Source organism: Urocitellus parryii, chromosome 3, assembly GCF_045843805.1.
Source record: "Urocitellus parryii isolate mUroPar1 chromosome 3, mUroPar1.hap1, whole genome shotgun sequence".
In the NCBI taxonomy this organism is placed as follows: domain Eukaryota; kingdom Metazoa; phylum Chordata; class Mammalia; order Rodentia; family Sciuridae; genus Urocitellus; species Urocitellus parryii.
The window spans coordinates 204535768-204562512 of NC_135533.1; the positions used below are offsets into that span (position 1 = coordinate 204535768).

A 26745-nucleotide genomic window follows, 5' to 3' on the forward strand; every position below is an offset into this window, starting at 1 on the left:
GCCTTGAACCTGGCCTCAGTCTCCTGCCTCAGTCTCCTGAGCCTCAGGAAGTGACCCCGGGAGTAGAGGGGGACTCCCTGGGATATGCCTGCTCCCTCACGCTCTCCCTGGCGGTTGCTGGCTGGAGACAGGGCTCTGTTGTGAGCACCCCTGGGCAGCTGATTATGCACCACGAGGGGCTCCTCCCTGGGCCTGGGTCCCACCTGTGCTCCACGCGAGGCCACTGAGTCTGACACAGCCTGGGTCCCGCTGAGTCTCCCCTCGCCAGACAGAGCGGAGGCCACAGCTGAGCAGGGTTAGTGGTTTATTTCTGGTGCAGGTCACTTTCAGGACAGAGGCTAACTGGGGGAGTGCAGAGGTGCTGGGGACGGGGCTAGAACTCCACCTTGCAGGCCGGGAAGGCCTCGTCCTGCATGGACACCATGCTGTTGCTGCCCAGCACGGTGATGCCCAGCGCCTGGTGCCGGGCGTGTGTCTCCTCGTACCACTTGTGCATCGCCACTGAGTCGAAGGTGGGGATCAAGGTCACCTGGGGGCAGGAGACGGACCACAGGTGATGGGGTGCCCTTGCCCTTCAGGCCCAGCCCCCGAGCTCCTGCCTTTCCCGGCATTCAAGACCATCTGGCCTTGTGGCTGACCGTTCTCAGAGGCCAGCCTGTCCTCAGGCCCCTTCTCTTAGCACCCATGGACCCTCTGGGCGCCGCAGCCCTCAGCTCTGCTCAGCCCTTCTGCCACACCTGCCCCCACCCCCAGGCCCTGCAATTCCCTCCTGCCAGCTGTGCCCTCTGCCTAAGAGGCTCCTAGAAGCTGCTAGAGCAACAGGGCCACATGCCTGGCTGCTCAGTGTGACATTGTGCATGCACTGTCCCCATACAGACACCCTCAGACTTTGGGGGTGACCCCAGCCCCATGGCCGGGTCTAGCTGCAGGGCCCTGCACAGCCCCTCCCCCACTCCGCTGGTTATCACCAGGGTGCCAGGGTGCCAGGACAGAGGCTGAGCTCACTCAGGCCTGTGCCCCACCCCAGGTGACCACATGGGAGCAGAGTCTGAGGGGCCATCTCGGGTGGAGCAGATGGACTCCTACTTGCCCTCATCCCCGTCTAACCTCAGGGACACAGCGTGGTCCCTTTGAACCCTGCTGACCTCCAGGGACTGGGAGTGGAGCAGGTCTGCCCCCACAGACTGAGGGTGTTCACCGTCACCAGGACAATCTGAGGTCCTGGAGGCACGCACCTGGAGGTCCCGGTCCCACTGCTGCTTGCTGGCCAGCAGGGCGTCCAGGACAGCACGCATGCCCTCCTCCTTGCGCTGGTCTTGGCCGCTGATGACGTAGCAGAGCGCGCGCACGCGCCGGAAGAACTCCTCATCCACTAGGCGGGCGCTGCTCCCGCTGGGCAGGTAGGCCAGGTCCAGGTAGACAGGGGAGCCGGGCGGGGTGGCTGGCCTGCCTGGCCGGCTGCCAGCTGCCCCTGTGGGAAGGAGGGACAGGTCAGTGGCGAGCTCTGGTGACTGAGGAGGGATCAAACCCAGAGCCCGGAGAGTCCCAGATGGGGACCTTGCCCACAGCACCAGGCCAGCAGACGGTCGCCTGACCGACAGACACAGCTGGACCCGGCAACGGGAAGCCTGCCTGGCGCCCCTGGGCATCTGGGATCACTCAGGCTGCCCAGCTCAGGTGTGGCCCCCAGGGAGTGTTGCTGGGCATTTGCAGAGTGACCAAGGTCCCCAACTCTGGGCAGCAGCAGCCCTGCCCCGAGCCTTGGAGTCCCTTGTGCGACGGCAAGGATCCTGAGCCTAGGCCAGAGCGCCTGCATGGCTGTGGTTGGCAGGAGGGGGCTGTCTGGGACGGGGCAGAGGCTGGATGACAAAAAGAAGGGGGACCATGGGCAGCAGGAGGGACGTGGGGAGGTGGGCAGGCCACGGCTCTTGGCGGGGCCAGCAGCCGCCAGCTGTGGTAGGCAAGTTTCTGTGGAGGCCGGTCTGGCCTTGCGGGGTGCAGAGCGGGTGTGGGGCGGGGACAGCTCAGTGAGCCCGGGGTTGGGACGAGACCCGCCTGCAAAGGTGGGAATGCACCTCTTCTGGCTGAGCCCAGCGTGCAAGTGGGGTCTCTGCTCTGTCCCCTGAAGGCTCGCGTGTTGGGAGCCTGAGCTATGCATGGCAACATGAGGGCCGTGGGACCGCACAAGGTGGAGCCAGTTGGGAAGTGGCAGGTCACTGGAGATGTGCCCTGGGTAGGGACCCAGGTGGAGAGCAAGCCTGGCCCCTCCTGTCCCTGGTGTCCATTTCTTCTCTTAGGGAGCCGACAGTTAAGGAGTAGGACTGTCACAAGCAACCCCACCACAGGGAGTTAGAAAGCCACCATGCAGGCACAGGAAAGTCACGGTCTCTGGAAAGACCAGACCTTAAATTTACAGCTCAGGCCAATCCTGGGTCCAGAGATGTCCGACACTGACACGGCCACGGCAGGCCCCGGGACAGAACTGCGTTCCAGAATGACCACGTCATTCAATTCAAACACCCGGTTTCCAACAGCACGACAGAGGCACGCGGAGAAGCCCTGACTGAAGGTAGACACGGGCACAGCCACGGGCAGAGCCCTCGGCCACTGTGGACTGGAGGCGGCCTGGATGACCCCTAAAGCAACATGGCTCAGGGGTGGAGTAACTGGGTTGAGGGTGCCTTCACCTCATCAGCGAGTCAATCCGACCGGCTGGCCTGGCGGAACGGGAACGGGGCCGGCCCCTCGGCCACAGCCCTGCGCCATGAGGCCTTTTAGTCACAGCAGTGGAAAAAGGTGACTAAGACAGGGACCCTGACACAAACGGGCCCAGTAAAATACACTCTGCTCGCCCCTCAGTACCCACAGGGGATCAGTCCAGGACCCCGGGACACCAAACTCCACGGATCAAGTCCTCCTGTAAAATGGACCAGCGCCTGCGCAGAGCCCGCCCGCGTCCTGCAGGCTGCACGTCACCTGAGTGATTCCCAGAAAACAGATCCAAAGGAAATGTGATGCTGTGACTATGACAACTGAGACGCTCTGGCACATGCCTTCAGGGCCAGCTACTGGGGGGCAGTGGCAGGAGGATCACCTGAGCCCAGGAGCGTGAGACCAGCCTGGGTAGCGCAGCAAGACCCCATGTCTCTCCGTCCCTCCCTCTCCCCCCGCCCCCCCACACGGCACATTTCCAGTACAGGTGGATTTTTCTTTTTAACAAATATTTCTGGCCCGTTCTAATTGAAACCGCGGCTGCAGGACCCGTGCCCGAGGGGGTGAGCCCTATTAAACCGACTTCCCCAGGCCTGGGTGCAGCCAGGGGTAGAGCACTCCCCAGCATGTGAGAGGCCCTGGTTCTGTGTCTGGAACCATACAATAAGAAAACAAGTTTGAGTCTGTCTTTTTACTTATTGTGGCCACTAGAGAAGCCACGACACCAGACCTGCTAACAGCACTCTGCGGAACCAGGGGTTGAACCCAGAAGTGCTCCGCCGCTGAGCCACAGCCCCTGCCCTTCTTAATTCTGAGATGAGGTCTCACCAAGTTGCCCAGCCTGGCCTCCAACTCGAAATCCTCCTGCCTCAGCCTCCTGAGCTGCTGGAACCACAGGCCTGTGCTCCTGCTGACGGACGCTCCTACTGAGGCATGGGAGGTGCCTCAACAGTGAGGGCCAAGTTTTTCTTTTCCAGGAGAAACTGAGCCCCCGAGAGTGGGAAGTGGCTGAAAGCCCAGAGCCCGCAGGCACAAGAGGGCTGCGCTCAGTCAGCTCAGCACAGGGCTTCAGCCCCAGGTACTCACCAGATGCGCCTTGAGTGGCAGTCTTGGTGACGGAGGACTTTCTGATCAGGGATGCGCGGCCTCCCTTGTCCATGGGCTCACTCCGGGCGCTGAGGGGTCGGCCTGCCCGCTCCCCACTGGCCAGCCCCTTGCTTCTGGCGGTGGCAGCTGCTGTGGACTTGGGGGCGGCCGTGCCAGAGCTGGGCCGGGCCGGGGGCTTCCGGGTGCGGCCAGGGTTCTCGTTCTGCCGGGTGGACTTGGGGGGCAGCATCTCGGGGTCCACCATGCAGATGCTGGGCGGGTCCGGCAGTGGCAGGGGGACTTTGAGGGGTTCAGGCAGTGGGTCATGGCGAGGGACCCCAAAGCCCACCGTGTCATCGTCTGAGTCCACGGCCCCGGAAGCAGCAGGCAGGGGGTCTGAGTCAGACAGCGTTGGCAGAGACTCGCTGACGGACGTGGGTGGCGTCTCTTCGGCCCCGGGGGCCCCTGCCCGCTCCTGGGACCGGGCACTACTGTCATTGGAGCTGCCGGGGGATGCAGGTGCCGGCGCTGTGGGCACAGCCTTGCGGTGCTCAAACTCACAGGGTGACACCAGGCACAGGTCCACGTCGTGCGGGGACACAGAGCGTCGCGCCCGGGGGCCACGCAGGGGGAGGCTCAGTCCAGCCTCACTGGAGGCTGCTGGTGGCAGCACTTGCTCAAAGGACACGGAGAGGGACTCGTCCACCTCTGTGGAGTGCGGGGAGCCCACCTCGGCAGGCAGTGAAGGAGTGGTCAGGGTGGGTGTGGTGACGGTGGGCGAGGCGTCGGGCCCAGTCTCACCACCCCGCAGCGGGCTCAGTGACAGCGGCCCGCTGCCCTCGGCTGGACTCCGGCGGCTCTCGGTGGGTGAAGGTGTGGGTGGACGGGGTGTGCTCGTGGCCAGCAGCAGCTCCAGTGTTTTGTCCTCAAAGCGGCCACCCTCCTCCCCAGCTGGGCTCAGCCCCAGCTCCAGGCTGCTCCCCAGGCTGGGTGTGGCCACCAACTGGGGTGCGGGGGAGCCCCGGGCTGCAGCAGAGGGGCTGGGTGGGCTGCAGGGCCCATTCTCCACGGGTACAGCACCTGCCTGGGGCACAGCAGGTGCCCTGCGGGCTTTGGGGGCCCCCTGGGTGCCCACCTTCTTGAGGCTGGGTGCCGCATTAGTTGTGCGGCGCACTTCCCGGGGCTGGGCCCGGGGCGCCACGGGCTTGGGGTCCTTCTTCACCTCCCGGGAGGGCCTGGCTTCTTTCTCAGTCTTTCGTGGGGGCTCAGCCCGGACTGGCTCCTTCCGGGCCGCACCAGGTCGCTCTTGGCCAGGTCTGGGGGCTGTCCCTGTCCGACTCTCTCTCTTTGAACTGTCCCGGGAGCCCACGCTCTCCTTGCTTTCAGCTCGTCGGGGTCCTTCTAGATCCTGGGGGGTCACCACGGGCTCCCGCAGGAAACCCAGATGCTGCAGTCGGACTAGCCCGTCCAGGAGGCGAGCGGGCGGCGTGCAGCCCGGGAAGAGAACACGCACCACCTTGTCGGCAGGGCCCGCAGGGTGCCACACAAGCAGGGCACACACAGAGGCCAGAGTGCGGTCGGAGCCAGAGGAGGGCGGGTGCAGCACGTACATGTCCAGGCGGCCCACGCCCATCTTCTCCAGGAGCACCGTGGGCTTGGCGGGCAGTGGCCCGCGGCTCAGGGGCAGGGGCGTGATGCCCAGCTGGGCCAGGAGGCTCAGCGCCAGCTCCGCCTCATCCTCACCGCGCATCAGCCGCGACACGGCCTCGCGGGCGTTGAGGAACACGACCCCCAGGTTGGGGGAGATGAGGCGGCGCAGCCTGTCATCCCAGGAGCCCCCGCCAGCCGTGGCCACCTCGTGACGCTCAGCCAGCTTGCGTCGCAGCAGACTGTTAAGGCCTGGGAGGCTATCGGCACCCGCGTGCGTCACCAGCACAGCGTCCACACGGTCCAGGTGCCGCACCAGCTTCCAAAAGCTGGACTTGGGGTTTGAGCCACCGTTGACCAACATGGTGAAGCCGTTGACGGCAAAGAAGGCGGCATCCCCCAGGCCTCCCGGGAAGATGTAGCAGCAGGGCCGCGGGAGCCTGAGGAAGCCCCCAGAGGACGGTGGCTCCAGCAGCTCAAAGGGGGACGGCAGCTCCAAGGACTCGGCCACGTACTCCAGGAACTCCCGCAGGCCCTCGGCAGCCGGCAGCCGCACAGGGGGGTTTAGCCGCAGCTGCAGCCGGAGCGGGCCCTGCAGGTTGGGCACATCGGGGGCCAGCCGCGCCCAGTCTCCAAAGGTCGGGCAGGTGATGGTGAGTGTGGGCAGGTCTGCGGGTGGAGGCGAGGAGGCCAGGGTGTCATGGATCTGCAGGGGCAGCGGGTAAGGGCGAGCTGGAGCAGGCAACAGCCAGGCCCACGGAAACCCAGAGAACACCAAGCCCCGCCTCCTGGGGCCAGGAGGGTCCCCCGCCCTGCAGCTGCTCCCCTCAGGCCCACCCTACCTAGGTGCCTTTTCCCACCATCTTCAGGTCACTCACTACGGTGTGAACAGCGAGCGGCCAGCGCTTGTGGCCCATTGACCCCACCCCGACCCGGGGCTCCAGAAAGGACCCTATCGGGTCTATCCTAGCTGGACCTGAAATCTGGGGCCCTGCAACAGGCCTCTGGGATACCTGCTGAGTGCCAGGCCCAGCCTCACACCACAGCCTGTCCCAGAAGGTGGCACCACTCCCTGGCCACAAGGTGCACACAGGTAGTCCTATAGGAGGGGAGATGGGTCAGGCAGGAGGGCACTGGGGCCCTGTAGCCCCATAGGGACAAGTCAGGATGGCAAGGGGGCAGCTTACCTCTTTGTCCCCCAGGACCTGGAGGAAGTGGTGGGGCGAGAAGCCCCCTGTCTGAAGCAGAAGTTCCCCGGTCTCCTCTAGGCAGGGCCCGGCCAGTACCAGCAGCTTGTGAGGGGCAGGATCCAGCAGGAGGTTCCGGAGCTGGGACAAGCATTAAAGGTCCTTTCTATGCAGCAATGTGGCCAGCACCCGCCCGGTCCACAGGTCGCTACTCAACTTCTCAGCCCCAACCCACAGGCAGGCTGACTGCGGCTGGGAGGAGGAGTGGCCCTGTCCCTGGCAAGCTCCAGCTCCTCCTACAAGGCTGGACTCTCAGGCCCCACCCCCTGGGAGCCCCCCTCCCCCCCCCCCAGCCCAGCTCTGAAATGACAGGCTGCCGGCTATCTGCATCTGGCTCTGGCTCCTCCAGTCTCAGAGTCCCTTAAGGGAGCAAAAGAGAACTTTTTTTTAAACATTTATTTTTTTAGTTGTAGGTAGACACTATTCCTTTTATTTTTATGTGGTGCTGAGGATCGAACCCAGTGCCTCACGCATGCTAGGCGAGCGCTCTACCTCTGAGCCACAATCCCAGCCCCCAAGAACATTTCTTTTTTAAAACATTTATTTTTTAGAAGTAGTTGGAGATAATACTTTTATTTGATTTATTTATTTTTATGTGGTGCTAAGGATCGAACCCAGGGCCTCGCATGTGCTAGAGGAGCGCTCTACTGCTGAGGCACAACCCCAGCCCCCAAAGGAGCACATTTTTGATGAAAGGAATCAGCTTGTAAGATGGTCTCTAGCAGGGTGCCCCCGGGCTCTGTACTGTTCATGGTTCTGACATGCAGTTGGGAGAGGGATGCAGACACACACAGGCCAGGAGTATTACTAAGTCATGTCAGACAACTGCGGGGCCCAGCTGGAGGGAACTCACAGGACAAAGACATCATGCAGGACTTGCCCTCCCCCACCCAGGCCTCTGCTGCTCTGGGACCAGGGCTGGGAATCCTGACCCACTCCCCTTCCTCCCAAACCCCAGCCTCCCCTGCTCCCGCCCTGGAGGAGGCAGTGAGCTGAGCTGGACCCTGAGAGGGTGCCTGTGTGTGGAGAGGGCTGTGCGGCATGGACACGGGCACAGGATGAGGGGAGGGACAGCAGCCCCAGCAACCCCCAGCAACCCACTCCCTCCAGGAGGTCGCCTGCTCCCTACCTCATCACAAAGGGACTTGTCTGAGGGGTTCAGGAGGACCAGCGTCTCCAGGGTGTCTCCACGGTGGTGCAGGCTCCGCTGGCCTGGGAGGGGATCAAGCCAGGCCACCCACTCAGTGTCAGGCTGTCCTGGAGTTAAATCCTGCCTCCCTGCATGGCCTTCAGGTACCTCGATCCCCAGGGAACACACCCAGGGGTCACATGGGACACGGTAGGGCTGTGGGTCAGGATGAAGGGAGACCAGGAAACCCAAGGAGGTCATCCTGGAAACGGGCAAGAGGCCCATGTGCACTGGGCCTGATGGGCAGCTGTAACCCAGTGGGGAAAGCCACCATCGCCTCCAGTTTATAGCCAAGGAGCCCAAGTCCAAGGAGGGCCATCAAGGACATGCCCAGGAGAGGGTACAACATGGGCAATGACCCAGAAGCAGAACAGAGCCGGGTGCAAGAAGGGAGGGGAGTGGAGCTGCTTCTGTGATCCCAACCCTGGAGGGTTCCCCAGAGCCCAGATGTGTTTTGATTTATTTTAATTTTTGGTACCAGGGGTTGAACCCAGGGGTGTTACACTACTAAGGCACATCCCCAGTACTTTTAATTTTTTATTTTGAGAGAAGGCCTAAATTGGTGAGGCTGATTTGAACTTAGGAACCTCCTGCCTCAGCCTGCAGAGCCACTGGGATTACAGGTGTGTGTCACGGTGCCCAGCCCAGATGTGTTTGAACATAAAGCACAGGCCTTGAGTCTGTAGAGCCAATGACCCTCTAGCTCTGTAAACCCTTATCATGCTGTCACAGATATTGCCCCATTCAGGGGGGAGATTAAGGCATAGAGCGGAAGTGGTCATTGAGGTCACACAGTGCAGACAGGATTTCCAGCCCCCCCCCCCCCCCCGCACGAAGGGTCAGGAAGCCACCAGGACCTGCTGGGACAATGAGACGAGGGACATTTCCTTCCCTTCCTCTAGCAGTCAGGAGGTGACTCAACAGGCCAGCCCAGGCAGGGACAGTAGTCAATACCCAAGTCCCACCAGGGGCTGGTCTGTTCACCTTAGGTCACCCCAGAATCCCCAAAGAGCCTTGTGCCAGGTGAATCTCTCTCCTTAGCTCCCTCACTACGTTGGTAGTAGTAGAATGCCCACTGTGTCCAGGCCACGGCTGCCATCCAGACTCAGACCCTCCGCACTCCAGCCTCCCAGACCTGCCCAGTGACTCCGAACCCTTCCTACCCACACTCCAACCTCAGCAGTTCTCATTCCGAAAGCCTCACCCTTGGAGTCTTCTGGCCACCCTGCCCACAACACCATGGTCTCCTCTGGTAAATGGAGACAAAACCACTAGGTCCTGTCTTTGGGTTGCTGAGGCCTGGAGTCAGGGCTGCCTGGCTCAGCCATTGGCAGGCCTGGTCTGGATTACTCCTCTGTTTGGTTTTGTTTTTTTTAAACAGCTGCACCCTACCTCCCGACTGGCATTCTTCGGGCACTTGCCTGGTGAACAAGAGACCCAATCTCACCTTTCACGATGCTGGAGAAGGTGGCTGAGTGCCGGGACACGAAGATCTTGAGCTGTTCATCCAGGCTGCAGACTCTAGGATCAATGTCCCAGGACCGGACACCTGGTTGGGGTGGGCATGGAGGCAGTTCAGCCTGGCCACCCAGCTCCCAGAAACTAGCACCTGACAGTCGATGGCTGTGCTAGCCCCCTTCCCCTTCTCAATCATCAAAGCCTGGAGACTCAGAACCACTTAAGACCTACAGATGAGGCATCTGAGTGGAGACCCGCCCAGGACGAACGTGGACAGTAACCCAGGATATCAGCGACGAGGGTGCCCACTTTCTGGATGGTGATCTCATTTCTCCCTCTCCCCCTCCTCACTGCTCCTCTTCCATGCCAGCCAGGTTGGGTCCACCCTGGACCTTGTCACCAGTTGTTCCCACAGCCTGGAAGCCCGTCCCCCTGCCTCTCCACCTGTTGCCGCTGTCCAGTGGCCCTTCCCTGTGTATAACCTTTAGGTGCCAACAGTGGCTGTCCTTTCAGCCATTCCCACCTGGTGTACTTGAGACACCATGGGAACTTAAACTTGTTCATCTCCTCATTCTCCTGGGTCCATCCCCACAGGACAGCATGAGCCCCATGAAGTCATGGCTGGGCCTGTCCACCATCCAGGCCGGGTCCCAGTGCCTGAAAGCCTGGCACACAGCAGGTGCTCAGGGAACATCCTCCAAGCACAGAAACTGAGCTGCGTGCGCAGGCCCCATTTTGCAGAGAAGGGACACAGGCCTGCGAGCTCCGACCAATGGGATGTGAACCTTCTCCTGACCCACGGGGTCAGCACGCCAAGTCCATCCTACCGTGCCAAGTAGCTGCAGGTGAACCTTGCAGGTGCACCTGTGAGTCACCTCCCCAAGTGCCAAATCGCCCAGGGAAGGCCGCACCCACCCACACCCCAATTAGCTGGTCTTCGGATAGCGAAAGAAAGCGAGCCCCGAGGCTGCAGGCCCTCCCTCCAGCACGTCGAGGCTGCAGAGACCCAGGGACCCGCGGCGACCCGGCCTCTTCCTCGGAGCAGGAAGCCGAGGGGTTGCCCAATCCAGCGGGTCCCGAAACCAAGGGCCGCGTCCCCTCCGCGGTCCGCACCCAGGCTGGGCGGGGCAGCCAGGCCCAGGCGCCGCTTCCTCCCCGGGCGCCCTCGGCTGCCCCGCCAAAGCCCGCGCCACGCGCCCGGCAGGAGGGGGAGCCCCGCGCCCCGGACCCCGCCGGGACCCCGCCGCCCCCGCCCGGCTGCAGGCCGAGCCGCCCCACCCCCGGCCCCGGGAGGAGACCGCGGCCGCGCCCGCCTTCCCGGCTCCCGCGCCGCCGGCCGGCCCGACCTCGTTCGAGCTCCTCCAGGACGTAGGCCAGCAGCCCCGGGCAGCCGCACTCGCCGCCCACCACCAGCAGCAACGAGCTCGGCACCTCGGCCGCCACGGGCACCGCTGCCGCCATCTTCGCGCCGCCCTGACGCTCTGGGTGCCCGCCCCGCTGGCCCCGCCCCTTAAAGGGGCCGCACCGGAAGGGCTGAAGACCCTCCCGGAAGCTCCCTCTCCCCCCTTTGTTAGCCCCCTCCAGGCCCTTCGAGGTCCAGGAGAGTCTGGGGTGCGAGTGTTGAAAGGTTTGGCGCACACTCAGGTCTCCGCTTTGGTATGCTCCTCCCAAATAACCATTTATTTGTTTATTCATTCATTCATTTAGCAAGCTTTTCCGGAGGCCGAGGCAGGAGGATTGCAAGCTTGAAGCCAGCCCAGCACTTGGAAAGACCCTGTCTCAAAATTTACAAACAGAAGAAAGGGCTGGGATGTTGCACAGTGGTGGAGCACTTGCCTAGCATGCACAAGGTCCTGGGCTTAATAAAACAAAACTAAAATAAGCTTTGACCAGAAGCCGACTACCTGTGGATCAGAATTTCTGCTGGGGCGGAGCTCCAATCACAGTGAGCCCAGTCAGAACCAGCTGTAGATGAATGCTCATAGCTTCCTAGCTGGAATTTGAATAGGAAGGAGAAATGTTTCTTGTAGGTGGAGCTTGGAGGGATGTATAGGAGTTTGCCAGGTACAGGCAAGAGCAAGGGAGGCAGCAGTTAAAGTATAAGCTCAGTTTTAGACATAGGCAAGTAAGTTCGTTTGTGTTTGGGTTTCATCCAGAGCACTCTGGGCTGGAGCACTGCCACACATTTACTCTGAACCTACTAGGTGACAGGCATTTTACTTGATTAGCTCATGGAGGACATACACAAAGCTATGAGCCAGACACTGTTATTGTCATTTTTTAGAGGAAAGGAGAGCACACCGAAGTCTGGAGGGCAGACGTCACCAGGCCTGTGTGCGTTACAGCAGATCTGAACCCAAGCGGTGTGACTCCAGATGTAGTCTTTGGCAGGGACCCCCTGGGTGTTTCCCTTTGGTACCCTTAACCCACTCAGGACATTCTCACTCAGCTCTTTTGCCTTTGGTGGCCCCTATTTGAAAAGCCATGTTGCCGTGAACTTCTGGGCAGTCACCCAGGCAAGAGAAGGATTGGGCTGTTTCTCTGGTCTGGGTTCCCTGTTTCTGGAAATACATAAGGCAGAACAAATCAGGACAGAACTGAGAAAGGTCCAGAAAGTAGAATCAGCCTCCTATTACTATTCAGTAATTGACTTGTTCAACCCAACTTCCCCCCCATCAGTGTGTAACAGCTGCCAGCCACGTGTGGCTGTCACGCTCCTGCTCTGGGCTTCCTCTTTCTCTTTTCAGCCAGCATCCTTCCTCTGGCCTGGCCCCTCCCACCTGGCTCTCTTCCCTGTGTCCTGGCTGCCTGTGATTTCCTCTGTTATTGCTCTGAGCAATAGTGGTGACTAGCGTGGCTGTGACAAGCTCTATCTCCCTAAGCGGTGGGAACCCAATGACCAGATAGGACTAGGTTGGGAAGGTCATGATAAAAATTTAAAAAAAAAAAAGCCTGAATGAGTGGGGAAAATGTCCATTCATCCACCATTCATTCATTCACTCCACACATGTCCGTTGATTGGCACAGGATTCAAGCCTGCAAGCTTCCGACGGAAGTCCATGCTCTTCTTTCGGCCCAAGACTGTGAGATATGATTATTGGTATTAATTCTCGTTGTTCTTAAAGGGCCTGAAGTACCAAGATGTGTCTCCACAAGGGAGTCTGATTTGAGAGAAAGGTCCCCCCTTAGGCTCTTGGGGGCCAATGTCCTGAGAGTTGTGGAGGTCCAAGGGTTTCCTGTCCCAGAGTATCCCCCAGGATGGGAATCCTGATGTGGAGAGTGTGGGGAACATCTCCCAAAGGACTGAGAAGCATTTGGGGGTCATTTATAGAATCCCAGGCCCTGGATTCAGGTCACTGACCTCCTGCATTTATCCATCCCCAGCTCCACGCCTGTTTCCAGGTCAAAAGTCCCCAGGTGGGTCAGGTGACAGCATTTGTGGGGAAAACAGAATCCTGGGCCCTTAGGACTGCTGCATGCTCTCATCTTCTTCCCCTAACAATTCTCCAGTTCCCCTCTCTCTCCCCATCCCCCCTCCTCTCCACTGCTGCAGGTGGAACCTGAGCTTCACACATGCTAGGCAAGTGCTCTACCACCCAGCCAGACCCCCCAGCCACACCCCACTCTTCCATCATTTTTGTCAAGGTTTGCCACTGACATGCGAAAGTTCCCAGACATCCGGAGTGGAGCTGGATGAGGGGAACAGCTTTTGGACTGGAATCTAGTTCTGCTCCAGCTCCTGGTGGTTCCTTGGACCCTCAAGTTGATTCTCTCCCACCCTAAGGTGACCACTTCCCCGACCATCAGTGCAATGGGGGAATTTTTGAGCTTCACACAAACAGGATTGCACATAGTTTTCACACCTGCTTCTGATTTTTCTTGCTCCTCATGTTAGTATCATGTCATTCATTTTCACAGCTGTGTAGTATTCCTGGGTACCAATTTCCCCTTTCTTTTTTATTGTGGTAAAGTACATATTACATGTAATTTACCTTTTCAACCCTTTTAAAGTGTACTCTTAGTGCTGTGCATTCACAATCTCTAGTTTCAGATGTAGCCATCCCTCGATATTCCAAGGGAATGGGTTCCAGGACACCCTAAGGATACTCGAATCTGAGGATGCTCCAGTCTCTTTGATAAAATGGCAGAGTATTTGCAAGACCCCTACACACATCCTCTCATGGACTGAACTGCCTCTAGATGACTTGGAGCATCTAATACAATGTCAACACTCTGTAATCCGTGGCCACTCTGTACTGTTTAAGGGATGACAAGAAAAACTGTGTACGTGTCAAGTACAAGTGCAAATTTTTTTCCCAATTTTTCTTTACCTAGGACAGTTGAATCTTGCCGCAACCGGGCTGGGCACAGAAACACAAGCCGCTCAAGCAGGAACAAAGCTTTATTTTAAAAAAAGCCGCCAGTCCCCGTGTGCGCCCTGCTAACAAGCCGGTCGACACGCGTGTGTGTGTTCACCCGAAGGGGGGGGGCGACCTCCCCCGGAAATTCCCTCCTACTATCCTTCCCCAACCAATGGGAACTCTCCGGGAGTCCCGTAACATGAGTCCAGTCCGGTAACATGAGTCCTGTAACAGGCGAGGTGAACAGCAGGAGTCCAATTTCCATATGAATGTAAATCTTAACATAATCATATCATCTCAATGGCTAGCTGGCAGTCACCTAAACCAAAGGTGCCATGTATCATAATACTTTTGCTGTGGCTCCTAGCAGAATCTGTGGGTGTAGAACCCACAGATGCAAAGACCCTGCCCCCCTTCTCAGCAGGTACTCCGTTCCCCCAGCCCCTGGGTTAAATCCCACTGATTTACCTCCTGTCTCTAGGGATCCACCTGCTCTGGACATGCATCTGAGGGATGCGTGTCAGGGGCATCCCTCCATGTGGCCCTTTGTCTGGCTTCTGTCACTCAGTCCCATGTTTCAGGTTGTCTGGGTTGTGGCCTAGGTCCGTGCTTCCTTCCCTTTCTGACCGAGTAGCATCCTTGATAGTTATTGTGATTATTATTATTATTGCCTTTTAGACAATTTTTTTTCCCTCTGGACATTTGTGTACCAATCTGACTACCCACTTTCAGTTCTTATGGGTCTCTACTCAAAAGTGGCACTGCTGGACCATATGCGATTTCTAGGTTCAGTTTTTGAGGAGCTACCACACTGTTCTATACACGGCAGTACAACTCTCACATCCGCATGGCTTTTCCCCCCATTAAAAAAAAAATCTTATCAGCTGGGCACAGTGGCATGCTCCTGGAGTCCCAGCTACTCAGGAGCCTGAGGCAGGAGGGTTGTGTGAATCAGGAGTTTAAGGGTAGCCTTAGTAACAAGGTGACCCCATCTTAAAAAACAAATAAACAACAACAACAAAAAAAACTATACCCACTGGGTACCAATTTTTTGCTATTGATTTACTTATTTATATTTGGGTACTGAGGATTGAATTCAGAGGCATTCAACCATTGAGCCACATCCCCAGCCATATTTTGTATTTTATTTAGAAACAAGGTCTCCTTAGGGCCTCCTAAGTTACTTAGGTTACTGAGGTTGGCTTTGAACTCACGATGCTACCGCCTCAGCCTCTGAACCCCTGGGATTCCAGGTGTGTGCTACCACACTCGGCTTATGTTGTATTTTTTTTTTATCTATTTATCTATCTATTTATTTATTTTTGGTGCAAGGCAAGCACTCTACCAACTGAGTTATATCCCCAGTCCTTATGTTTTATTTTGAGACAGGGTCTCTCTAAATTGCTAAGCCTGGCACGGAACTTGTGATCCTCCTGCCTCGGCCTCCCACGCAGCTGGATTACAGGTGTGGGCCAGGGCACCTGGCTGAGCTGCTCTCCTTCTTGCGTCCCTCTCCCCTCCCACGGAGCCCTCTCCTATTTCTCTGCACTCCTTTGCTGCACATACTGATAACATTCCTGTTCTGGGTGCTGGGGAGGGGAAACAAAGCTACCAGTCCCTGGTGTGAATCACTCTCCATCAGAGACTGGAGGGGACCTGAGGTAGGGTCATCATTTTGATGTGCGAGTTCGTTTTTATCTTTGCAAGAACTGAGTTAACATTTGTGTACCAACGTGTGTACCAATTGGGGCACAGAGTAAGCACGTTTCATAGACTGGTTTCCAGAGGTCAAGAGGCAGATTCAGTGACCAGCGCTCCAGAATGTGAACAGGGCATCTGAGTCCAGGCCCTTAGACAGGTCCATTCCTTGATTCGCGGAACACGTTGTGGCCGACGGACTGCCCGGGTTAGGACTGCCGGCATGATAGATCCTGGATGGCGCAGGGAACTCAGAAGTGTGCTGCAAGCCGCCACTGAACATGCGCTTTGTGTCATCCTCAGAGGTGAGGTCAGAGTTTTTCCCTCGGTGTATTGAGCACTCACTGTGGGCCAGACCCTGTGTCCGGCCCTGCTCTCCAGAGTCGCAAGCTCAGTTCTTCCTAATTTCCTAATCTTAGTCACCCATGAATTCATTAATTATTCCCCTTGACATATGTCTTGAATATGAACGCCGCTCCAGGCGATGGGGGAACAAAGGCTTTCTGAGGCCCAGTCCCGGCTCACTGAGGAGCTCATAGCCTGCTCTGGAGACAGCAAGAAAATCAGGTGATGAGATCACAGGATGCGGAGGTCCCCAAGGCGCCACCACCCAGTGGTGGGAATCAGCGAAGGCTTTCCCGGGGAGGGGACATTTCAGCTAAAAGTGGGAGAGGAAGCAGAGTGTGCCGTGGAAAAGAGAAGGCAAGGTGCTTCTGCCCGCGGCCTGGAGCGGGGAGGTGCGTCGGAGAAATCAGACTTCCAAAGAGTCTGTGGCCCAAAGGAAGGTGGAGAAAGAGGGAGATCGGAAGGGCCAATCACTCCTCTAGGAAGGCTTTGTGGGCGGAGCTTACAACGTGCGTCCTCTCGTTGGCCGCTCGCCTACAGCACTAGTCCAATCAGCGGCGACCACAGGGGCGTGGTCGGAGCTGCATCCAGACTGTGTGGTCCAGATCCTGAGCAGGATGCGACCTTCTCTGGTGGATTTTAGTCTTTGGGGAACAGATGGGGCCAGGCTGGATCTCGATCCGGTTTCCACCTCTGGCCAGGTCTGAGCTCCTTGGCAGCACCGTGTGTCGACATCCAGACTCACATCAAATTAAACTGGTACAGGGGCTGGGGATGTGGCTCAAGCGGTAGCACGCTCGCCTGGCATGCGTGCGGCCGGAGTTCGATCCTCAGCACCACATACCAACAAAGATGTTGTGTCCGCCGAGAACTAAAAAATAAATATTAAAAAAAATTCTCTCTCTCTCTCTCTCTCTCTCCTCTCTCACTCTCTCTTAAAAAAAAATAAAATAAACTGGTACAAAGGTTCCCGCATCCCCCATCCCACTAATGACCTCAAGGCCAAACAAAGGTTGAAGGAGTTAGGAGTCCGGGCACAGGTATCACAGATGGCAGGGTTTAAATCCCAGCTCTCTTTGTGGGTCTCCCCTCAGCCGTTTGACGTCTCTGCCTCAGATTCCTCGTTGCTTGAGCTGGTGTAATGATAACTCCTATTTAGGATGATCATGGGGATTAAACAAGTTTTAGGAAGTATGCAGCCCAACGCCAGCAGGCTAAGCATCTAACACTTCCCAATGTTAGTTATTCTTGTATTTTCTCATTTTGCTTTGGAAACCGACAAGCCACAAGTAGCTCTTTGAGTGGCCAGTTGGCTGCGATCTGACTGGGATCTTCCTAGGGAGAGCATATCCAATCCCAGCCCTGTTTCCAGATGCACCAAAGGAAGTCCTGAACATAACGAACCATCGGTTCATTTGGACTTTGCACTTCCTTTTTTGCACTTTATAGCCAAGCGTGCGTGCATCTGGGTCTCAAATATTTTCATAAGACCCTGGAGCATTTGCCAGGGCACCCAGCATTTGCCACCTATGTTCAAAGTTCTGCCACTCACCAGTTCTGTAATCTTGGGCAAACAACTTCAAGATTTTGTTCTCAATTACCTTATCTGTAACATAGATTCCAGGGTTAAACAAGTGAACATTTGTAGAGCTCTGCACAGGACTTTGCAGGCACTTGCCAAGTCACTTTTCTCAGGGGATTCATGAATCCTGGCTGCCCCAGTCCGGGATCTCCCACAAGCCTAGCGCTGCCCCCTGCTGGCCACCCAGGGAACGTGGGAACTGAGCCTCCATCTCCGGGCCCATAGCCCCGCCCTCATTTAAAGTGGACCTATCATATTCCTTCGCTTCCTTATAGTTTCCGCCCCCGCCTCGTTCCCCTAACCAATCCAGACGCCCCTTTTTGCTATCAGTTCTCACCAGGCTAATGCAATCCCTTTGCTTTCTTGGCTTGATTCCAGCCTGCAGCTTTCAGGGAAGGGCCAGGAATTTTCAGTCACTACTGCCCAAGTCTCCTTCGATTTCCTGGAAACCAGTGATTCTTTTTTTTTTTTAATTAGTTACATATGACAGTACAATGAAAACCAGTGATTCTTTATCCCCACTTTTTTATCCCCCATACTTGACTCCATCGATTTCTCTTTGTCACATCGGATCTGACGGTCACAGTGAAGTTCAGTAGGAAGTCCAGCCTGAGAACAATTGCCCTCTGCCAGAAATGAGCATCCTTCAATTCCCACGATGCTGAGTGAATGAGACTGTCCTGACTCTCAGCGTCCCCTCTTCCAGAAAGCCTTTGGCAACATCCCAAACAGAGCTTCCTTCCGCCCTAGTTCCTTTCCTTTGTCCCAGTCTTGACCTTAGAGATTGACTTCTTTTGCCCCTCTCTCTCAGACTTAAGTCAGAACCCCGGACTTTGGACACAGCCTGGGCATGCATATAGAGCCAGGTTGAGTTCACTGAATGACTAACCGATTACATGGACATCTGCATTACGCGAATGGTCTGTGCTCTGAGCGTTGGTTCACCCTCACATCACATCTCAGCCTTGCTCCTCCAATCTCTCAGAAGCTCAGGCTTCCTGTTTTTAAAATGAGCCAAATATATCCCCCTCCTCCAAAAGTAGAAGATTAAGGGAAAGTATCTCTCCGGCACGGAGAACACTGCCAAGGCACAGTGTGCCTCGCGAACTCCATGCTCTCCCTTCCCGCCTCCACCAGCAAGAACTGCCACCCTGGGACTCATGCTCCACTTTTTCCCCATCAATACAGCCTGCCTCTGCCTTTGCCCAGGACCACTGACAATAGAACTGTCAGTAGAAGAAGAGGAGAGCAATAGCAGTCCCAGAGACATGAAGTCCATGTGCCTGCACACACGGTCACTTGCTGATAACAGGGCCTTGAGTGGCCAGTGGACCAAAGTGTGAAGGTGAACTCCTGGATTCAATGTCCTGGTTTTGGTTGGTTCTGGAAGCCAGGGAGGCCCTTTGCACTCCATCTTCAATCTTCTTGTCCAGCATGGCCATTCGTCACCTCGTGTTGATGATTATTCTATTTGTGTCTCCAGTCCCACCCCTCCCTGAGAGCCCCACTGAATGACCCAACTGCCTGGGTACAGTAGTCCACCTTGTCCTTGGGGGATGCATCCCAGAACATTCTGCAGATGCCTGAAAATGGGGAAAGCAACCCCCATGTGTATAGTGGTCCCTTGTTATTAATGGGGAATTGGTTCTGGGACTTCTAGAAGACACCAGAATACCATTATGCCCAAGTGCCTTCTATAGAAATTGTTCAACATTTGCATAGAACCTACATATACCCTCCTGTAGACTTTAAATTGTCTCTAGATGACTTTTAGTACCCAATACCAAGTAAATGTTGGGTACATAGCTGTACATTGTTTAGGGAATGATGACAAAAAAAAAAAAAAACTAAACCAAGCATGGTGTGCACACCTGTACTCTCAGCAACCTGGAATCACAAGTTCAAGGCCAGCCTCAGCAACTTAGTGAAACCCTCTCTCAAACTAAAATTGAAAAAAGGACTGGGGATATAGCTCAGTGGTAGAATGCCGGTTACCAAAAAGAAGATTAAAAGTCTATACATGTTCAGTACTGACGCAATTTTCCCCCCAAACATTTTCCATCTGTGGTTGGTTGAATCCATGGACTCGGAACCTACGGATATGGAGGGAAGACTCTATTGTGCTTTTTCTTCTACTTATGATAAAGCTTCATTTAAGAATTTTGGCCCAGTAGGTGATTAATAATTTTAACTAATAAAATACTACACATCATACTAGAAGTTATTAAAACTTGTGAGTTGCTTACTTCTGGAATTTTCTCTTTAATATTTTTGTAACTCAGTTGACTGCAGGTACCTGAAACTGCGCAGGAGGGAAGCTCTATGTCCCTATTTGATATTGCTTGGGGTGTTGGGGGTGCTGGAGGTGGATTCAGAGCCTTGAGCCTGCTAAGCGCAGGCTCTGCCATTGAGCCGCAGCCTGCACCCTTGGGTGTCTTGTAGACAACTCAGACCTATGAGGCCAAAACACGGCTCTCAGTTCCTCACTCTGGGATCTGCTGCTTCTGCATCTTGTTAACAGCCCCATTTCCAACATCTGGGCATCCAAGCCCCGGCCCTGACTCTCCTTTCTTCCCCTCCCATCACCACGCCTGCGCACTCAGGCTCCAGACAGAACCGGACTCCCGAGCACTCCCACTAGCCCTGCTGCCTCCCACCTGGGTGCTCCCCTGTCCTCGTCACATCTATGCTTCTGACTGTCCTGGCTCCCTTCTCCAGTCACAGACACGTCCCTGAAACCATAAAGCGGCTCTGAGGCCGACGCCTGTAATCCCAACAGCTTGGGAGACCGAGGCAGGAGGATCGCAGGTTCAAAGCCAGCCTCAGTGACTTAGTGAGGTTGTCAGGAACCTAGTGAGTCCCTGTCTCAAAAAAAAAAAAAAAAAAAAGGCTGGGGAGGTGGCTCAGTGGTAAAGCACCCCTGGGTCCAGTCCTTGGCACCAATTAAAAAAAAAAAAAAAAAGAACCATGAAGCAGAACAAGTCCCTCCTCTGCTCAAAGCCTCCCGCAGCTCCACATTGTCCTCGAGTATCAGCGCGCTGCCCCCTGCAGCAGGACCAAGGCAGCCTGTGCCCTCCGGTGCTGCCCACCCTTCTCCCCCTCCGCCCCGCCCTTCCCCCTCCGATGACTCCCTTCTCAGCACTCAGAACTGCCCCTACCAGAGCAGGGGATCAGAGAGATGAGTTTGCAGGAGAGACGTGGGTAAGAATAAAACCTCAGCAACCACCTGGGTTTGGGCTGGAGCCTTGGGGCCTGTCCTGCTCTATAAGGCTGAGACTCTCTCTCTCCCTCCTGCTTTCAGTGTTTCTCCCTCTATGTCTCCTTCTTTCCATCTATCTCTCTGTCTCTCCATGTCAGAAAGTCTCACATCCCTCCTCCATGCCCCCCAAAGTTTCTGCCCATCCCCCCCTCTCTTTTCCTCTCTCCTCACTCATTCTGCTCCAGGCAGAATGTCTACCTCAGTTCCTCCAACCTCAGGGCCTTTGTACCTGCTCTGCCTCTGTCTAGAGCGCCCCTCCCCCATTTCTCTCCAAGCAAGACGCTAGGGCTCCTTCTCTCCCTCTCATCTCCTGCATGAGTTCCTCTAGAAAGCAGCTCTTCCCTCCCCTGCTGTTCCTCTCTATCAAGGGACCCTCTTTGTTTTCCTCCCAATTTCGCTTGATTTCCTTTGTGTGTGCTTCTGTGTTTCCACCTCCCATGACACGGACCATGTCACTCTGTATACAATCTGATGACAAGCTTATTTCTCAGCATCCAGATGGTGCCAACAAATGTTTCCTGAACAAGTTGACTGACATTTCATTCACAACCTTCCCCTTGGCGGAGCTTCACACGGAGCCAGGAACATCAAATGTCCCCAGCCAGGACCGGGAGTGTATTTGAAGACCAAGCGGCGTGGCCCGGGCAGAGCCTGCTCGCAAACGCTTTCTCTTTCCCCATGAAAAAGCTGAGCTTGGCAGATGCCGAGGGGGGCCCTTCTCATCTGAAGCCCAGCTGTGTCCATAGCTGCTCTTGGCACGGGGGATGGGCCATGTTAATAAAAGCAGGGTCCCTGGGGCTGGCGGCCGGGAGGGGTGTGTGTGCGCATGCGCGTGCGCGCACGTGTGCACAGGCGTTGGGTTAGTGGGGTGTGTTCGCCAGGAGCTGGGCTGCGGGGCGGGGGTTGCGCTTTTCCCCAGTCCCTGCTCCGTCTCCCACCTCTCTTCTTCTTGCAAAGATTTCTCTTCGTGGGTTTCACTCGGTGGCGAGGAGATACATCAGAAGAGAGAGAAGAGAGGTGGGAGCAGGGGAGAGGGCTGCGCATTGCAGACCAATGAGCAGCGAGGACGCGGGGTGGGGGGAGACCGGGCTGGAAAAAAGAGGGCAAGGCCAGACCGAGGCAGCTGGAGGAGAGCGGGAGCAGACGGCGCCAATCAATAGCCCTGGAATTCGCTGAGCTGCTGGGGGAGCGCCACGAGGCACCAGGGCTTCGAAATTAATTGGATCCAAGTGATCAATGGTGAACGTTGAAATGTTCCCTTTAATACTGAGAACGAGGCAAGGATGCCTGTCACCACGGAGCCTGGCATTTTAGTGGGAAAAAAATATATAAAAAGAAGTGAAAGCTAAAGGACTGGCAAGAAATGCAGAGTGTATTTGTTTGCCCAAGGCAGGCAGCCTCGTGTACCACGAACCCCAAAGAATGTGCAAATATAATTGCTGGATTTATGAAAAGTGGAGAAAGCCTGCCAGATGCTCGAACCAATTGCAGTCCACACTTCTGCAACAACAGGCAAAACATGTCATTTTAAAAGCCCATTGATCGCCAGGCGCAGTGTCGCATGCCTGTAATTTCACGGGCTTGGGAGGCTGAGGAAGAAAGATCATGAGTTCAAAGCCAGCCTCAGCACAAGTGAGGCCCTAAGCAACTCAGGGAGACCCTGTCTCTAAATAAAATACAAAATAGGGCTGGGATGTGGCTCAGTGGTGGAATGCCCCTGAGTTCAATCCCCTATATCTAAATAAATAAATAAATGCTCATGTACTCATAGCTTCAAATACACCAAGGATCTGGAAATAAATCTAACAGTTACAAGCTTTATTGAAAGATAGAGGGCTGGGGATGTGGCTCAAGCGGTAGCGCGCTCGCCTGGCATGCGTGCGGCCCGGGTTCGATCCTCAGCACCACATACCAACAAAGATGTTGTGTCCGCGGAGAACTAAAAAATAAATATTAAAAAAAAATAAAAAGAAAGATAAGTAGAAAGATTCGACATGCTTGAACCTCGGAAGGTGCAGTATTGTAAAGTACACTGACGCTCTGATTTGTCTGTGGGTTCACTGCGGTCAAGGTCCCCACTGGCCTGTGCTCGTCTTTTCCCACAGACTCCAACCAGCTGAGATACAGGCAAAGACTAACTCAGAGGTCCTGACCCGGGAACAAGATGGGAGCTGGTAGAGATGAAGGACCCATTTGAGAACTGATGGCCACTGGGATAGAAGAGAGCCCAGAACAGACCCCCAGCTAGGAGGGACCCGGTGCAGCGTCCGAATTCATTGCGCTCCCTGAGAACTGCACCCAGGCATGAGAACTTGCCTTGGGACACTTTCGTTAAAGGGCACTGGGAGGGTGGATCACCCTTATTGGATCCGACCTCATTTCACTCTCTGACATCAGTTCCCAGAGAAGCCGGGACTTGACCGCGGAGGACAAGAGCCCAGCCATACAGGACACGCTGGGAACGGCCTCTGCAGGTGTGGCAATTCCAGGGCGCTGTCCACTGCGCCACACAGCCTGTCACCCAGAAGACACTGAGAGGACCTTTAGGATACCTGGGCAGGGAAGGAGTCCTTGAACAAGACAGTGTGCCCACAGCAAAGGCGGAAGAATCTGGAATGAAATCCTGACAGACCAGATTGAGTGACTGAGGGGGCTGGGGGAGGGGAAGGGGAGCAGCTGCTAATGGGGAGGCATCCGCCTTGGGGTGATGCAGAGGTTCTGGAACTAGATAGAAGTGGTGGCTGTGACTCTGTGAATGTGCCGAGCACTGCTGAGTTGTAAATTTTAAAATGGTAAATGAGGTCATGTGGTTGGGTTGGTTGGTTTGGGCACCAAGGATTGAACTCAGGGGCACTCGACCACTGAGCCACATCCCAGCACTATTTCCTATTTTACTTAGAGACAGGGTCTCACTGAATTGTTTAGGGCTCGCTGTTGCTGAGCCTGGTTTTGAACTCACGATCCTCCTGCCTCAACCTCCCATGCCCCTGGGATGACAGGCGTGGGCCATCCCTCGCAGCTGTAATGTGGATTTTATGACAGTTTAAAAAAAAAAGAACTTAAAATTAAGGGCTTTGTAGACACACCACCTTCCAGATACAACCCCCCCCCAAATAATACAGTAAGAAAAGGGAAACTACAACGTCACAGTGGGTAAACCTGCAGTCGCCACCTTAACCAGGTCCCCAAGGCTCACATCACTGATGATGTCATGGGGCATTTGGCACAGCTGGTATGATGTAATGGAGAAGGTGTCCCCCCCACACCCCCACCCCCGTTTCGGGTTTTCCCTCAAAACTGCACCTAATCTTAAGGAAACATCACACAAACTCCAGTTGAGGAACTTCCTATGAAATAACTGACCAGCCTGCCCCCAATCTGTCAAGGTCAATGCCACGTAAGAAAGACTAGGAAGAGTCTGGGGTGGTGGCTCAGTGGCAGAGTGCTGACCTAGCACATGTGAGACACTGGGTTTGATCCTCAGCACCACATAAAAATAAATTTAAAAAACCAAAGATACTGTGTTCATCTACAACCAAACACCCGTGTGTGTGTGTGTGTGTGTGTGTGTGTGTGTGTAAGACTAAGAAAATGTCGCAGATCAGAGGAGGCCAAGGACACAAGATGACCGAATGCAGTGGGGGGTTCCTGGGGCAGAAGGAGAACACTGGTGGGAAGCCCCAGTGAAATCAAAATAAAACCTGCAATTTATTTGCTAATGAGCACCAGTGAGACTGTTTTAGTTTTGACATCTGCACCCTGTAGCCATTTGTTACATGTTAATTGGGTGGAGGCTAAGGTGCCCAACAGCTTTGGCAGCTCTGTGCCTCTATCATAGTATTTACATTTTTTCATAAAATTTTTTTTTAGAAAATTAAGAGATTCAGGGGCTGGGGATGTGGCTCAGCGGTAGAGGGCTCACCTAGCATGTGTGAGGCCCTGGGTTCGATCCTCAGCACCACATAAAAATAAAGATATTGAGTCCATCTATGACTAAAAAATAGAATATGATTTTTAAAAAAGAAAATTAAGAGATTCTGCTGGGCATGGTGGCACACACCTGTAATCCCAGAGCTCAGGAGGCTGAGGCAGGAGGATCACAAGTTCAAAGCCAGCCTCAGCAACTTAGCAAGGCCCTAAGCAACTCAGTGAGACACCGTCTCAAAATAAAAAATAAAAAGGGGCTGGGGACATGGCTCAGTGGTTGAGTGCCCCTGGGTTCAATCCCTGGTACAAAAAAAAAAAAAAATCAAGAGAGATTCTGTTGAGAAAATGATGCAATAAATAGCAAAGACAAGGCACAAAATTAGAGAGTTTACAACACATGAAACAACAAAGGATTCATAACTAATAAGAAAAACTCTTACAATTCAACAGGAAAAGATAAACAGTCAAAGTTTTAGAAATGAATGAAAGGCTTGAACAGGCATCTCACCTGAAGAAGCAGCCAGCCATCACATACAAGTTCAGCTGCATGAGCAATCAGAGAGGAATCCACTCCAACCCTCTGCATGGGTGCGACCCCAAATCCTGGCAATTCAAACATTAGCAAGGAAATGCAGCCACTGATGCTCCCCCCCCCCACCTTGGTACTGGGGATTAAACTCAGAGTCACTCAACCACTCAGCCCTTATTTATTTATTTATTTATTTATTTATTTTTGGTACCAGAGATTGAACTCAGGGACACTTGACCACTGAGCCATATCCCCATCCATGTTTTGTATTTTATTAAGAGACAGGGTCTCACTGAGTTGCTTAGGGTCTTGCCTTTGCTGAGGGTGGCTTTGAATTGCAATCCTCTTGCCTCAGCCTCCCCAGCTGCTAGGATTACAGGCATGTGCCACTGCACCCAGCATCACCTCTTTGATGTGAGTATGATGAAAATTGCTGGAGTCACTATAAAATTGTTTTTACATTATCCAGTGAAAGTGAGCATACATGTGTTTTATGACTTAGCCATTATCATCCATGTGAACCAGCACACAATACTGAGCATGGTCATCAATCTGTGTGTGTGTGTGTGTGTGTGTGTGTGTGTGTGTGTCTTTGCAATAAATCCAAATTTAAAACAACCCAAAGACCCACTAAGTGAAAAAAAAATAGGTCAATTACTACTGTTGTACTCATTAAAGGAATATTATACAGCAGTGTAAAAGGACTGCATCACAGCCAGCATTGATACAGAGGAACATCAGCAGAATTATGTTGAGCAAACAAAACAGGTTGGTAAAGAATGTGAACATTTGTGTCAGCTACATAAAGGTCATAAATAATCAAAATTCAAACGTTTGCTGTCAAGCATGTGTAAGGAAACGCATGTAAGTGAAAAAATTGGGGGAAATTCTCCTTTCTGACCTGAGGGATGAGATTGGGGAGGCACCTCGGAGCCTCCCACTGTGTGGTGATGCTTTTTACCCAAGCCTGTGGCTCTACTGCTCATCCCTCTCCTATGCACATCTAGTTGAGAGTTAATTAACATTCTGAAAGCACAGAGAGATGTAGTGTGGCTAACAGGAGACTACAGTGCCCAGCGCCTTCAGGTGTTCATTCCTATGACAGCTCCTGCCACCTGAGAGGCGGGTCTGTTGTCATCCCCTTCACAGGGAAACTGAGGCACAGAGAAGTCATGTGACTTGGCCAGGACCATGCTGGCGACTAGAGGCAGAGCTGGGTTTTAAACACAGGCCTCCCCCACAGTGAACTCCGTGCACATTCTGCATTTATGAAGGTCTTTCCTGTGTGTCGGGGACGGGCTGCCCTGTGGGGCTCGGCCTCTGGTGCCATTCCAGACACTGGCACACACGTGGACAGGTTTGTAGGGTAAGGGCCTTATGGAGGCTCCCAGCTAGGTGCGTGCAGAGGAGTTCGAATCAGGGCCCAACTAGAGGAAGGGCTGGGAGCTGGGGACCCAGAGAGGTCAGTGCAAGGGAAGTCAAGGAAGGCTTCCCGGAGGAGGAGGAGTGGGCATTGGCGGATGAATAGATTTCTAGTTATACAGGGAAAGAAGGATGGGTCCTTGAGAAACGGGTCATTGAGACCTAGATGGGACCTAACAGAGCACAGAAAAGGAACAGAGAGGGGCTCAAAGGAAGACATGATTAAGAAAGGCCTGGAGAGAACGGGAGTAGAAAGCGGGGAAGAGAGTGTTGGAGAGACGGA

At 54.8% G+C, this 26745-nt stretch overlaps 1 protein-coding gene across 1 annotated transcript; it reads right to left on the minus strand.

Moving 5' to 3' along the window:
- Positions 1-293: 293 nt before the first annotated feature.
- Map1s (microtubule associated protein 1S) lies at positions 294-10806 on the minus strand. Its single transcript, XM_026390049.2, has 7 exons — positions 10686-10806; positions 9329-9430; positions 7822-7904; positions 6633-6773; positions 3799-6151; positions 1236-1471; positions 294-529 (listed from the first exon to the last, which is right to left on the minus strand). Exons 1-7 carry the CDS (start codon positions 10798-10800, stop codon positions 374-376), a joined length of 3186 nt encoding a protein of 1061 aa, XP_026245834.1. The 5' UTR covers positions 10801-10806; the 3' UTR covers positions 294-373.
- Between the last annotated feature and the right edge of the window lie 15939 nt (positions 10807-26745).